The 14,653-nt window shown below is 35.2% G+C and overlaps 1 protein-coding gene across 5 annotated transcripts in view; it reads right to left on the bottom strand.

Moving 5' to 3' along the window:
* The window catches only part of WDR25 (WD repeat domain 25), a 60,073-nt gene that overhangs the window by 8,888 nt on the left and 36,532 nt on the right, over nucleotides 1-14,653 (bottom strand). For all 5 annotated transcript variants that reach the window (XM_010711912.4, XM_085225630.1, XM_085225629.1 and 2 more), the window contains exon 4: nucleotides 6,986-7,116. In XM_010711912.4, coding sequence (XP_010710214.2) covers nucleotides 6,986-7,116 — 131 coding nt within the window. The remainder of the gene's footprint in view (nucleotides 1-6,985; nucleotides 7,117-14,653) is intronic.

Below are 14,653 nucleotides of genomic sequence, written 5' to 3'. Positions count from 1 at the left end.
TGCACCTTTGTATTGTTTTGTACTCATCCCATTTCTATTAAGTCAGTGGCTATTTCTTCTGCATGATATTCTACTCCTTTGTTATTGATGATAATGTTACCACACTATTTTTTCTAACAATATTTATTTCACAACAGTTAGGTTAGTTCCTACCTTCTCCGGTTTATTTAAATGCTCTATCAAAGTGCATAAAAAATCATCTTAGAGTGACATCAATTAAGTTTGATTTCATTTTTTTCCTATATCTTTAACTAATCCTTTCTTCACAATCTGTTCTGTGACTGTATCAGATCATACCCCTGGTTCTCCATTGTCTAATTCAGCAGTTAATTTGCATTTATGGATGTCTAGAATTTCTAACATTGACTAAAAATCAGAATTAGAAAGAAGCAGAGCCATAGTCCTGTCACCTTTTGCTTTTTCTCTCCTCAGATTACTGCATGGCACTATCTGGACTTCCTGTGGTGACAGCTGTAGCACGTAGATCCTCCCAAATTTCCAATAGGCTCGTTGGATTACAAAACAAAGGACGTGATCAGCAGATTAGAGTTAGGATCCCCTCTAGGTTCAAAAATCTGACCACATTCAATCGGTCAATAACCTATTCTTTAATTTTTAACAGATCTATCCCAGAAATATTATGGACTTCCCTAACTTTAGAAATTCATGTGAACAAGGAGCAGTTCATGAATGTTTACAAAATGTTAAGAAATGTTCATCAAAGAACAATGTAATAAAGGTAAAATTCAGAAAATTTAAATAAATATTCAGGCACAAGTTCTTGAAAGCTGTATGTCTTTTCAGCAGAGCTAACAAAATCCTTGTTTTATAATATCTAAATCTTCCTGACACTTGTAAATAAATATTTTCTATTCAGACTGACAACTCATTATTTAGGAACTTGAGCTTCTTTAAAAGTAATATCAATACTGTATTTGACTATTTGAAGTCTTATTCTGGTATTACAGTGATATAATCTTAGGAATTATATAAAAAAAGAAAAATATCTGTAATCATATTTTCCTTTGTGAACACAAAGTCCTTAAGCGTTGAACTAACAGATTTAAGTCTCAACCTTTTGCTCTCCCTGATACTTCAAGGCATATTAAAATTTCAGGTAGAATAAATAAGTTGTTGGAACATACGTTGTCTCCTGACTAAAAAGCTAGTATAAAGCCAAAAGAGAGTGATTGTGTAATCCATCTAGTTTGTGCTGAGCATCTTAAGACAGTCATCGACAATTCAAAGAATAGGAACACCTTTAAAATTCATAACTACTTTAACATCTTAGTATTCTTCTTATTATTGCCCAATTCCTTTTTAGTGGCCTTTTACAAGGTTTTTCCAAGTCCAGCTCCAAGGTCCAAAGGTCCCACAGGGACTGTTCAATATCCTGCTCTCTCCTTGGTTGACACTGCAGAAATCTGTATTTCTGCATTGTTTTCACTTATTTGTCTGTTAACGTAGCAGCACAATTGAAAGTTTTCCAGACTTTTTACAAAGCCTTTTCACAAAGGTCTATGAACATTCTCCAAATATTTCATAAATATAATCAATCTATTATACAGCAATATACGGCCTCCAGAACAATTTCTTCTCCAGAAAGACAAAACTAAGTTTAACACAAAGAAATACCACTATAACAAATCTGTACTTTCTATTCAACAGTCTCTTTTATGCTTTTTTTTTTTTCATGCTTTGATTACTTCTCTCTGTAATTTTGAGAGGCCTGTGTACTTTACATTTCACTAAGCAGTTAACAAGCTGTTCCATTCATTCATTTCTCAGCTTAGCTTTATCTTGAAGATTATAGCTTTCTTATTGTTCTTCCATTCCTTATCTTGCTCATACCCAACACTACATTTGAAATCATTGTGCCTATTTGCAAAAAACAGGGATAGTAATAAATGTTTTTCAACATTCCTTTTTTATATATCTGTCTTTCTGATTAATAGCATACTGCACATTTCTCAATGTTTTAGTAACTAAAAGACTTCCCCAAGTCTGTCTTCATACATTTTCATTGGCACTTAGAAATCCAATTTTTATAACACATTCAATATATGAATAAATATTAGCCATCATAAATTTGCACTCCTGTTAAAACTCCATCCCCAGCCAAAATAAAAATGAGATATTAGTATTCCTAGTTTGGCAATATATGGAGGTGCTCCAAAAGCAATGCCTCCTGTTTTATTATGTTGGCCCACAGTGCCAGAGGCCAGATGTCAGAGGTATGGCAGTAGAGGCTGAACCTTCCAGCCAATATTCCATTACATTTTGTTGCTGCGCAACAGACGGCAGCAGAGCGGCAGTCTGACAAAGCAAAGATGTGTCACTGAATTCCTTTGTGCGGAAAAAAATGGCAGCCTTTGACATGCATTGATGCTTGCTGAATGTTTACGGAGACCAAACAGTGGATGTGAGCACTCACAATGTGGTGAGTGATGTGTTTCAGCAGTGGCAACAGCAATTCACATCCATTGGTGTAGATGTGTATGAGCACAGCATGCAGGTTGTTGCTCATCGCTGGTAAAAATGTATAGCTAATGGTGGTGACTATGTTGAAAAATAGTTTTTGATAGCAGAGAATTTGCTCTGTATATCTGTTGTAGTTTCCATGGAAATATATTGGAGACATTACTTTCAACATGATCTATGTACCACTATCAATTACCTTATGTCATTGTACATCACCAGAAACCTTTGATGTGGCCCATTTAATTCACTACATACATTCATGTATAATTGGGCAATAGATTTTTTTAGTAGCCATTCCCTCTGACTTTTCTTTGAAATTCCACCAAAAATTCCCTCATTTCCTGAAATATGATGATTATTTTTCCATATATATCTAAATCTAAGATATGTAAGAAGATAGTCTTTTAAAACACAGGCATGCATTCTAAAGCATGACCTGTGAAACTGAATTACCAACAAATGTCAAAATAGAGTTTTCTATGTGCAGTGAGTAACAAGGTTCAAGCTTTTGGTTTAGGATGCTTATTACATTGACAAAATATGCTGTAAGACCCGAAAAGGCTATTTGAAGTATAATAATGTGAGCTAAAATAGTCATTACTTCACCTACACAGTTGTTCTAAGCAGAATGACAGGTTAAAGCACTTGAAAGAGACAAAAGAAAATGAAAGCCATTGGAAACTTAAAAAAGTAAGAATACCAGAGAAAATCTTTTGATAAATTGGGATGAAAGCACCTGAAAGACACTAAGGATGTTTACATCAAAACTGAAACTAAGTGCCAAGACACCTCAAACATCTATTTGTGTAAGTGCAAAAAGCATTCATTAGAACAGGATAAATGTCAACATATTGGGTAGTACACTTTATCCAATCTTGAATATGACCTTAAGTCATAAGAAGGAAAAGAACAAAAGCAAAATGTTTGCACACTGTGAATTAAGATAGCAATACTCAAAACAGGAATACGTGAAACATGAAGCATTTATTGAAATTTCACAAACAAGGGAGAAGCAAGAATTACATACTGATGAGAGGTATGATTGGTGCCTAACAAACACGCTGTTCTATCTCCAAGAGTTTGAAATATAATTACGTTATTTCGTAGAAATGATGCACACACAATACCATTCTGCAAGAGGAAGCCAAGAGCAGCCAATTCATCATTTTTCCTCTTCTCCACTCCATCCTGATCTTAAACATCCACTCAGTACACATGCACACCCTAAGTTTTTCAAATCAAAATGCCATTTCAGAACCAATACAAATGTTGGTGCCTAACAGTTTACACCCACCACTGATCTACAGCTATATTAAATGGGGAACAAAGGACAACAGAAACTCTCTCCTTCCTTTGGAAATATTTCATATTAGGAGACACTGCTGCGTTAGTCAGTCACAATACATACAAAACTTCATGGCTTTTAAGCTAACAAACACATCAGAAAAAGAGATCAAGATCTGTTACAAGGCTAAACCCACTTTCTTAATTTTTAAGATGGTTAAACACTGTTTCTTTTCAAAATTAATACTCCTAATGTACTGCTTTATCTGATAGATTTCTGCCTGATGAAGTTATACAAGAATACAACGAATAAAGCAGGTAACAACTTCTAAAAACTCCCCAAGATCACCAGGTATAGAATCTGTTCAGAAAAAATGAGCTAGTGGAATTTTTTTGGCTGTTTTTAATTTCTTATTTTACCTGGGGGAATAAACATTCATTCACTTGTTTCTTCTCTTGAAAAGTAAATTATTCCCTTGTAGAACAGTGGGATATTTCCCTTACCTCTTCATTAGCACCAGTTTACCGAAATAGAGTTACGCAAAATCTGAGCACTGCAGTGCCCTGCAGTTACAGAAATAAACAAGGTTTGCATTTCTCAGCATTCAGCAGTTCTTTACAGCAGGTCCTAAGGCTGGAGCTTCAGCATTATAAACACAAATGCGTGGTTAGTCATTGAAGAAAAAACTGCATTATTCTGCTAGTCTATAGAAAAAAAAACAACTTCTACAGTAACTGTTTGTCCTCTGGAAATGAATTATAGATGTCACCCAAAGCATTCATTATTGGCTCTGAATGCAGATATACATGCAGCAGAAGTTACTCAAAGGTGATTCCACATCATCTCAAGTCAGGCAACTGGGAGTTTGATTTTCAGAATTACAGAAGATATAAATAGTACTGAAGTCTACAGTTTATCAGTATAAGCTTGCTACTTTGCCTGCTTATTGGCTTTTATGAAAAGCATCATATCTCACAAACTGCACATTGGCCCCATCTCTTCTCCTGTAATTTCTATCTCAACACGTCTGCTTCTTATTGCAATAATGCCTCCTATAAACTACATTCTACACTTTCTCCACTTTCCTACTCCCTGTTCCAGCAATGCTATTCATCAGCACCAAGAGAAAGTATTGAAACTGAAATTTCATAAAGAGGATTAAAGGTGCAAGAAGAACACCATTCTTCAAGCCAGCTGCCTTTGTGACACACTACACCTTTCAAACTCAAAACGAAATCACAAGGGATTGGCAGAGATACTGACAATAGCAGGGCATCAAACTCCAGAGATGATTTAGAACTTATTCAGCACAAGCATTAAAATGGTAGCTATCCTTTTACTTCTACTTGAGTCAATGCCAGTTCAACATAATCCTCTGGTCTTTACATCACAGACTCTGGTAGTAGAACTGTGGGAAAAACATCTTAGTCAAGCGTAACACTTGAACTGTGAATACCCATAGTGGGGGGGAAAAAAAAAAAAAAAATCTGTTTATCTCACTGAAAGTGAAGTGCCTTCTCCACTTATCTGTATTTGAAATTGTCATCTATCGTACATGAAAGATTTCTCACCACATCCCTCCATAGCTGCTCCCTTTCAGACAGGCACCTTTTTGCAATATACCATATTGGGCATGTATTACTATGGAACACCGTCAGTTATTATTTTCTTTCTGTAGAGACTGGGCACCTTCGATACATGCAAGCTGAAAGTATTGCAATTTTTGTCATGAACATGCTCATTAATCACAGTTGATTTCAAATTCAGAGTAAAATCATCATTGCGGCATTCTCAGACAGTCACAAAAAGATATATGTAGATGTAGAATCCATCACAGAGAAACAACAAAAAGAAAGGAAGAACATCTCTGGCTTTGCACACAAGTATGCCATCATTTGATTTTGTGAATAACTATAACGTTATTTACAGGAAAATTTATTGCATCATGTTAGAAAATCTTTCTCTACGCATCATACAAGCATGATGCATGGGATAAATTTACACTTCTTATGAAGGTTTTCCTGCTGACACTGTAACTCTGAAACTCCAGGTAATTTAATTTGCAGTGTAGCCTCAGACTTGGCACTCTGGATATGTATTTACTGATGTTCTTTTAAGAACTTATTCACATAACAAAAGCCTAATGTATGGAATCAATGCAATTATTAATAAAAAAATCTCATTACATTGAACAAATTGAATTATTTCCTCAAAAATCAGTGACAAATTCAAAGGAACAGTTGCAGCTCAGGATGTAGATTGTGGATCACACAAGAATACTGTACTCCCTCAATACAGTGACACTCATATCAACTTCAGAGCTCTCACATGGTGCCTTCCTTTCTGAAATATATCTTCTTACATCCCTCATCTACTACTCTGTTTAGAGAGACAGTGTTTGGATAAGTAATCCTTATCTTCTTCAGATCCCTTCCACCACCCTTAAGAGCAAACAGATGGCTAACTACGATGAGTAGGCTCTACCCACACAAAAATTCAAAAGAAAACAAACAAGCATTCACTTTACAGTCACTTCTGTTCTTTGAGCTGTTCTGCACAAACAGCTTCCACTTGGTATCACAGTACAGCTCTCGTCTTCCCTGAGCTCCAAATGGCACCTGGGAGTGCAGTGTTCTGCATTCTTCAAGTTAAAGTAAAGGCAGAAGCTATTTGTGCCTGTGTAGCTTTTCATGCATGTAAAGTTACGCCAACCTACTATACAGAGAGACCTTATCTTGAATCACGTTACAGATTAAAGAGCTTCCTAGTTGTTCAACTACCTTTTTTAAAAGAAAAAAAAAAAAATAGAAAATAAATTTAACTTCATAGAATCATAGAAATATAGAATGTCTTGAGTTAGAATGTCTTGGATTGGAAGGGACCTCATGGATCAGCAAGTTACAACTCCACTGCCAGAGAGACTTGAAGTGAGCTATTAGATTAATTTAGTTCAATTAAACATTATCCATTTTTACAGAAGAAAACAATAATTGTGTTCATTATGTGCAATGTTCATCTCTGTGCTTCAAAAACATTACAGAGGTTCGTATCAACAAATAGCAACAAAATCAATGATAAATGCAAAATTTGTCAAAATAAGATTTCATCAAAAGACCAGGATACTGAGCAGCTTAGTAAAAATTGCACATTTAACCCAGGAAACATCCACAAAATGGTGAGAAAAAAAAAAAAAAAAAAAAAAAAAAAGATTTCCATTACCTTACAAGTCCTTATGTCCCATGCTTTAACTTCTGGACTGAATCCTCCACAAATGAAAACATTTGAATCTGTAGGGTGGAATTTCAGCGTGCTGATTCTAAATTCGTTTTTACTGCTGATGATTTGCCTCCCTAAAATAAAGCGAGAACTGAAAATTAGAATTTGATCAGAAAATGAAACATTAATTTCAACCATGTTTCAAAAATACCTAGGTTGTTAAAGGTGAATGTTTCTATTTGAACATCTCAAGTGTCTGGGACTCCTCTGGTTTTCTGAAAACATAAGATTGAAATCAGTAATTTCTTCCCACATTAAATAAATCCTGTACCACTGACTGCTTTTTACTGAGAGAACTTTTTATTGAGAGGAGAGAATCAGAGGGTTGGCACACAAAGGAGAGGAGCACCACCAAAGTCCCCATTCAGCTGACAGGGCTAAATCTCCTAATCTAACAGAAGAATATTTCCCAAAAAGAAGTCATAGTCTTTTTTTTATTAGTGGGATGAAAATAATAACCATAAGAAAAGAGTACTGTCTGTGTAGAAGTCCCACATTCCAAAATGTACTATGGCTTTGGAGTGGTTTATATTTCTGTGAAGGAAGGATTGAGCCTCCAACTTGAAAGAAGGCAATAATTTGCATATCTTATGAAGGCAATAGCTGTTCCCATGGAAACACTGTTCCCAACATTTAATTGTTCACACTAATCTTCATAGGATCCTGTGGCTAATATCAGTTGTATTGTATGCTCTTTCAAAGACAACAGAATTCGGCAAGGTTAATTTATAGGACTTTTCCACAGACCACTGTCTTTGGTCTAACAAATTCATGACATTAATGTACACTAAACTATTCACTGAACTATTATTTTTGGACTAGCAACATAGATAAATACTTCATTTCACAATTTCAACTGCATGTTATCTTCCATATATCAGATGGAGCAGCCTTTCAGTATCTAAAGTGAGGGCTAAGAGAAAGAAAGGGGCAGACTCTTTAGCAGAGTCTATAGTGACAGGACAAGGAGAAATGATTTCAGACTAAAAGAGGGGAGATTTAGGTTGGATATAAGGGAGAAGTTCTTTACAATGGGGGAGCGCGGGGAGGCATTGCAGCAGGTTGCCCAGAGAGGTGGTAGAGGCCCCGACCCCCGAAACATTTGCAGGACAGGGCTTTGAGGACCTGATCAGGTGTAGGTGTCCCTGTTCATGGCAGAGGAGTTGCAACAGATGACCTTTAAGAATCTCTTCCAACTCAAACAATTTTATGATTCTGTGATTAAAAAGTTACAGTGAAGAAGCCACTGGAGAAGCCAAAGAAAAGCTTATACTATTACAAAGCTTCTTAAAATATTCATTAATCCAGATTTTCAGCAAGTGAGAGATGCCTTAGGAGTCTTAAACAACTGAAAATACTTTGAGCTAAAAACATTAGTGATGGTTGCAAAATATTTCCGGTTAGGTCAACAATACTGAAAATTTAGCTTTTTTCATGCTCATTTCATGATTTAAAGCCAATTAATTTGATTTCATCATCAGTTCCACTTTCACCATCTGCTCAAATAAGCTTACGCAGTCAAGAGAATAAGGCTTGTCAAATTATTTACTTATTCATTGTAAAGAAAAGAAGAGATAGATTGTACTTCATCATGCATGTACTCTTTGAGCTAGCACTGGCAAGGAAAATAGACAGCAGGGATTTTAAGGAGGGGAGGCTGCTGTTCCACATGAACATCGGTTGCTTTTTTTTCTTTTTTTTCTTTTTCTTTTTTTTTTTTTTAAACATTTCGATCTGTTTGATCTCTGATCATCATGCAAGATCTAAAAGTTCTCTCTGTCACTACTGAGGGGAACACTTAATTCAATCTTCAATGTTCCCTCCCTCAAAAGACAAAGAAGGTCACAAAGGTAGCAGAGGCCTTCTTTTCAAAACATGTGCAACACTGACCATCTTTCTTCCTGGGAGCTTGCAGCATTCTAACAACTAGGTAAGAGAAACAAGACTCCATGGAAAAGGAAGAAGGTATTAATCATCTGTAATAGGAGCAACAAAATATTACTCTAATCTGTGCCATAAACGGGCATCATTTGAAGGCTAGCAAAAAGCTACATAACTATGCATCTTACTCAGTCCTACAGATTACTCGAAAAAATACTGAATTTACACAGAGGTTATCTAGTTGGTATGAAAGCACTTTGCTTCCAAGGAATTATGCTTGTGTAAGTTTAACAAACACAGGAGTTTAACCATGTTTATATGGTACTGTAATCAGAAATTAGAAAAAGTATAGCCTACCTGTACTAACCTTTTCAAACAAGAATTACAACATCAGATCAAGCAGTCAGATCAAGCATACCGTTCAAACAGTATTGCATATATATGTAAGTCACTCTGAAAGTAATGCCTCCTTTTTATTTCCATGGAAACTACAACAGATACAAAGAGCACAAGAACACAATTTGAGAGAGCAAGTTCTCAGCTACCAAACACTATTTCTCAACATGGTCACCACTATTAGCTGTGCATTTTCACCAGCCGTGAACAACAGCCTGCATGCTGTGCTCATAAAAATCTGCATCAGGGGAGGTCTGTCATTGTCATTACTGCTGAACGAACTCCCCACCACCACACTGTGCTCACATCCACTGTTTGGTCTCCATAAACATTCAGCAATGTCAATGGGTGCAATTGTTTCCACATGGAGGAATTTAGTGACACACCTTTGTTTGCAACACAATGTAAACGAATACTGGCAGGAAGGTTCAGCCTCTACTGCCATACAACTAACCACCATCTCTGATGTTGTGTGCCAACAGAATAAACAATACTTTTGCAGAAGCCCTCATATTTAAATATCCAGTGGAACTTGTCATCTTGAATTCTGAAGAGCATTAACTGCTCAACGGAATTTACTGAGATCTAGTTTTTACCTCCAAAAGACTTCCGTCAGTTTGTTAAAATTAAACATATTCAACTTCTGGGGGCCTTATTTTATATTTTGCAAAAGATATTGAGGAGAAGACTTCCTTATCTGCAATAGAGTTGTAAAACAGCAAGCTTGTATATGTCTTTATTGTGTTTGTATTTACTGCCTGTTAGTTCCTATAGATAGCGTATCAAAGACCCAACCAACTCATCAAGTGCAGAAAATTCTATTTTCTGAAGCTTGATTTGGCTAGGGAAGACACATGTCACAGATCCTTTTCCTCTGTGAAGACTGTTATTCCAAAGCAAACAGTTCCCTTAATCTTTAATTTTCGCATTTTTAGTAACGATACCTACTACATGCTTGCATTGTGTTTTATACAGTACTTTAATTCAATTCTTCATTCATTAAAGGCTCACCAGTAACATACACAGTATGAAAATATCCTTAAAGAGATCCTGAACATATGTTTCTGCTCATTTTATGCTGCAACCTACTGTGAAACTGCTCAACTATGAAATCAGATATTTTAAAGGCTATTTAACTTTGTGAATTTTTCACAGAACATCAGAACGGTTATCGAGCACAGGATGCTTCTGCAACTGTTTAGTGGTCTTAAGGTTCACACTCCTATCTGCGTAATCCAAAACATTCACTTCCATACACTAATCAGTAAAGAAAAGTGGCAAAGACATGAGAGTAATCTTGCAAAGTTGATTAGATTTCCCTGCTGTGTTTACAAAAAGACATGAGACAATACTTTTTAAAAAAAAAATCTCATTACAGTGACAGCCTCTCTCTCATGTATAACAGTGAGAAGAAAATTAGATTGATCAGACATGATTCGTTCTTAACAAATTGATGTTGGCTGTTACTTGTCCCTCTTACCTTGCTGTGCTTACAAATTGTTTAGTTATTTCTCCAAGGAGTAAAGTTACACCAATTACATGTATTTCTATTTGTTTTTCCCTTACGTAGTCATAAATTTTTAGTACTTCAATTATTAAATCTTTTTACCTTTTGCCCTTGGAAACATTTTAAAAATAACCTCTCCCTCTTCTTAAAAGGAATTTACACGTCTGAATATAAAAACTAACGTAGCACTACCTCCTAGCTGGAGGATGACCACTAATACATATTCAACATATTATTCAAAACTGCTGGATTTTTGGGTAGACTGTTGTGACCTCTCAAACACATCCATGCACATTCAAAAGACTAAAATAAAATAAAATTATCTATTGAATGTTATTTTTTGTGAGATGTCACATAAAATATTCATGCTAGTACTATCATGCTATTCATGCCTAGTATCGTATACACAGTAGTAGAAAAGAAAGGTAGGAACAGGAGGAGAAAGTCACAGCACACCCAAGTTGATGTTTATTTACAAACACTAAAATTTCTATCTGAGCAAACAGAATTACATTAGCAATAAGCATGTTATAACTGTAGGGCTAACAAATTTGAATAGAAGAGAAAATAGAAAAGTAAATGTGGGCCATTTTTGTATTTTGTACCTTGTGGAGGTACAAAATATTCCATTAACAAACTCTGAACATAATTTAAAATTCAAAAAAGTTTAAAAACAGCAAAAAATAAAACAGATGCAAGTGACCACCCTACCACAGTATATAAATACAAAATTCCTTTCCAAACCTATGATTACATTTCAGTGCCCTGCCTATGGCAATGTGAAATATTTCAAAATAATTTAAATTTCCCACTGGAACTCTGAGCATGTTACATTTGAAATCAAACTCAGTACATGAAGAGAAATACAATTGTAGCTTTTGGCAAGTTGGGAGAAGTGCCAAAATTTCTTGGAACATTCCCTCCCTCATAACATTAAAGAATGAAAAGTATCTATAATACACAGATAATATTAATCCAGCCACTGTTCTGCCTATGCTATTAGTGTTTGCGCCATTTCATTTGTGACTAATGAAAAATCCACTGATGAATAAAATATTCCAAGAATAGATATAAATAACTTTTAAAAATATAATTCCTCTTCTAAAATTGGTAGAGAATTTGCATTTCATTTGGATGTAACAGAAGGTAAATGTCAAACGTGTCTGATCTTGAATTGTTTATAAAATAAATTTTGTTAGAATAAAATGCTCAGTGCTTCTCAGAATATTACTAGCTATTCAGTGAAGAAATAAACACTATCAGAATTGTCACTAGTAGAACAGGAATATAAATGTAGTGCAAAACGTACACAATCAAGGAGTCCTGTTGGTTCACAGACTGCAGTAACAGTCTCGCATTTCTGAAACCTTTCAGAAAGCTTATTTTTATAATGAAAAAACACAAATGAAATAGAACAATTAAAAATATCAATCATTACTCTTCACAAGCAACTCATTTTTTGGATTTACTAATATTTATGAACCTCCATATTGCTGCTCTGAACTTGCCCCATGCTAATTGTAGCCACAGAACTGCTCGCATGACTAACTGAATTCCTGAAACATTTTATGCATACTTCAGATCAGATCTATACTCTGCAGAATAGAAACAACTATTTCCATGAAAACCAAACGTGTGGAGAGTCATAACTGGATATCCAGGTGTTAGGATAATGAATGACCATTTATGATAATAAACTATAATCTATTAAAAATGCCTTTAGAAGATCTGAACAACATTAGTGAAACCAGGGCAAGTTAACACCTTGTACCTCATTACTTGAATTCTTTTTGTTCCCTGTTCTTCCCCATAGCACCACTGAACCTGAATCATAGCACTACTGTAGCACAATAGGCTATGGAACAGGGTTTGGATGCCCCATCCTTGGAGACATGCGAGCTCAGGCTGGAAGGAGCTCTGAGCTGTAGGCATTCATTGCAGGAGAGCTGGGCTAGATGACCTCTAAGGGTCCCCTCCAGCTCAAAAGATTCTATGATTCTAGCAAGTTGGACTTTCAGTGGTTATCTAATCTAATCCCTTACTCAAGATCAGATCTAGTTATGGCAGGTTATGCAGTGCCGAAGTATGGAGACTTCATGGCCTCTCTAGAATGTTTTAGTGTTTGATGACCTTGATTTGAGACAAAGTTCGCAGTATTCCTATGTTTGTTCTTCATCTCCCATCCCTTCAGACAAGAGCCTGTCACTGTTTTCTCTATAGTGGCACTTTTCTTTGAAAAACCTTCTAACTGGCTGTCATTAGACCCAGAACAAACAAAATGTTAAGCCATAATTTTCAGTTAATAAGGCAGAGAAAAACAACTCAAAATGCTTCCTTAAAATAAATAAATAAATAAATAAATCCCCACACCTTTAAAAGCCATTCTCTATAGTCTGTAGGGTTTCTTCTGATGAAGATGTAGCAATTTTTATAACATGTATGTAATATAGGGAAAAAAATGTACTGAAAACTAAAATGACAAAGATTAAAACTCAGCAAAGTTGACTAAAATGCTGTGACAGAACAATATGTACAAGAAATGAGCACAGAGCCTTAAAGACAGCATTATTTATAAAATCCCATCAGTATGCATTTACTGCATTTAAGCCCATTGCTAGTTAGTTCAGTCTAGCTATGGAAAGTAATTAACAATGATGTCCAAAAAAGCATATAAAAGTCTTCTGTGAAGAAACAGTTCTACCATGTATCTGAAGTTAATCAAAGAAGAAATCATTTCAGTACAGCAAGGAGGAATGAATGATTCAGTGAACTAATGTAAATCAAAATCTTATAGCAGCCTTAGAGTTTTTCAAATGGAAATGAGTCTTTTTATATCAAATTGATTTGAATTCCAGAGGCAAACTGCTTGCCCAGTTTCTTTGGAAAGAATTGACTGAAATTATGAAAAAGAGTAACTTTACAACAGAGAAGGACATGGTCTGGATGTGTATGAAATCTGAATAAAATTCCTCTCTCTTACTCTCAGTTTCCAAGCCAGGTGAATATCACTGAAAGCCAGTTCGAAATATCAACAGTAGAAATGCAGTTGACAGAAGAAACCCTGTATTCATAAAATAAGGCAATAATGAACACCCTGTATTTTAAATGATACTGATAACTCACTATGCCTTGAACACAGAATTTACTCATGCAGTAAGAAATAGCTCAGAGGTCAGTAAGGAAAGAGCCATCTATAAGCTCATCTGTTTTGAAACTCATGCTAAAAATTGTGCTAAACATTGCTAATGTTTCCATAACCTAAAAACACTGGAAACACCTTCTTTCTAATAAAATAAACAACTATCATTCCATTCCTGGACAGTTACATGAGCAGTTTTCAAAATTAAAATAGATCATTACAATTATGTACCTTTGGAATTTTTTCAATAACTTTAGGAAACAAAACTTTGCCCCGGCAGTCCTTTCAAATGGCTCAGGCACATAAAATTTCTCTGTTACTATAAATCCCCTCAGTGACAGAAGCCATTCTGTTCTAGGTTTATAAGCACTCCTGTCAAAAGTGAAATCCACATAGATTAGTAAATTTCAGTTATATATGAGTCTAGAAACAAGAAAACTGCTACAAGTAAGGCTGAAAATAAGAAAGATAATAAGTCTTATAAAATAAATGGCTTGGTATATTACTTACTAACACTATTACATCCGATATATAATATTATTCTGACTGTTAAAACCATGAATATTCTGAAAACATAATATTGTATAACTGTGTCACATGTTTTACATTATCTCTCTTCCAGCCATCACTGAATTTTAAAACTTGTGTGAGAAATATTAAAAAAAAAAAAATTCCTAGAACATGGAAG

This window comes from Meleagris gallopavo, chromosome 5 (assembly GCF_905368555.1).
Source record: "Meleagris gallopavo chromosome 5, MGAL_WU_HG_1.1, whole genome shotgun sequence".
NCBI classification, from domain to species: Eukaryota; Metazoa; Chordata; class Aves; order Galliformes; family Phasianidae; genus Meleagris; species Meleagris gallopavo.
Note: the sequence above shows the minus strand (reverse complement) of the source record. Positions and strands in the feature narration are given on the sequence as shown.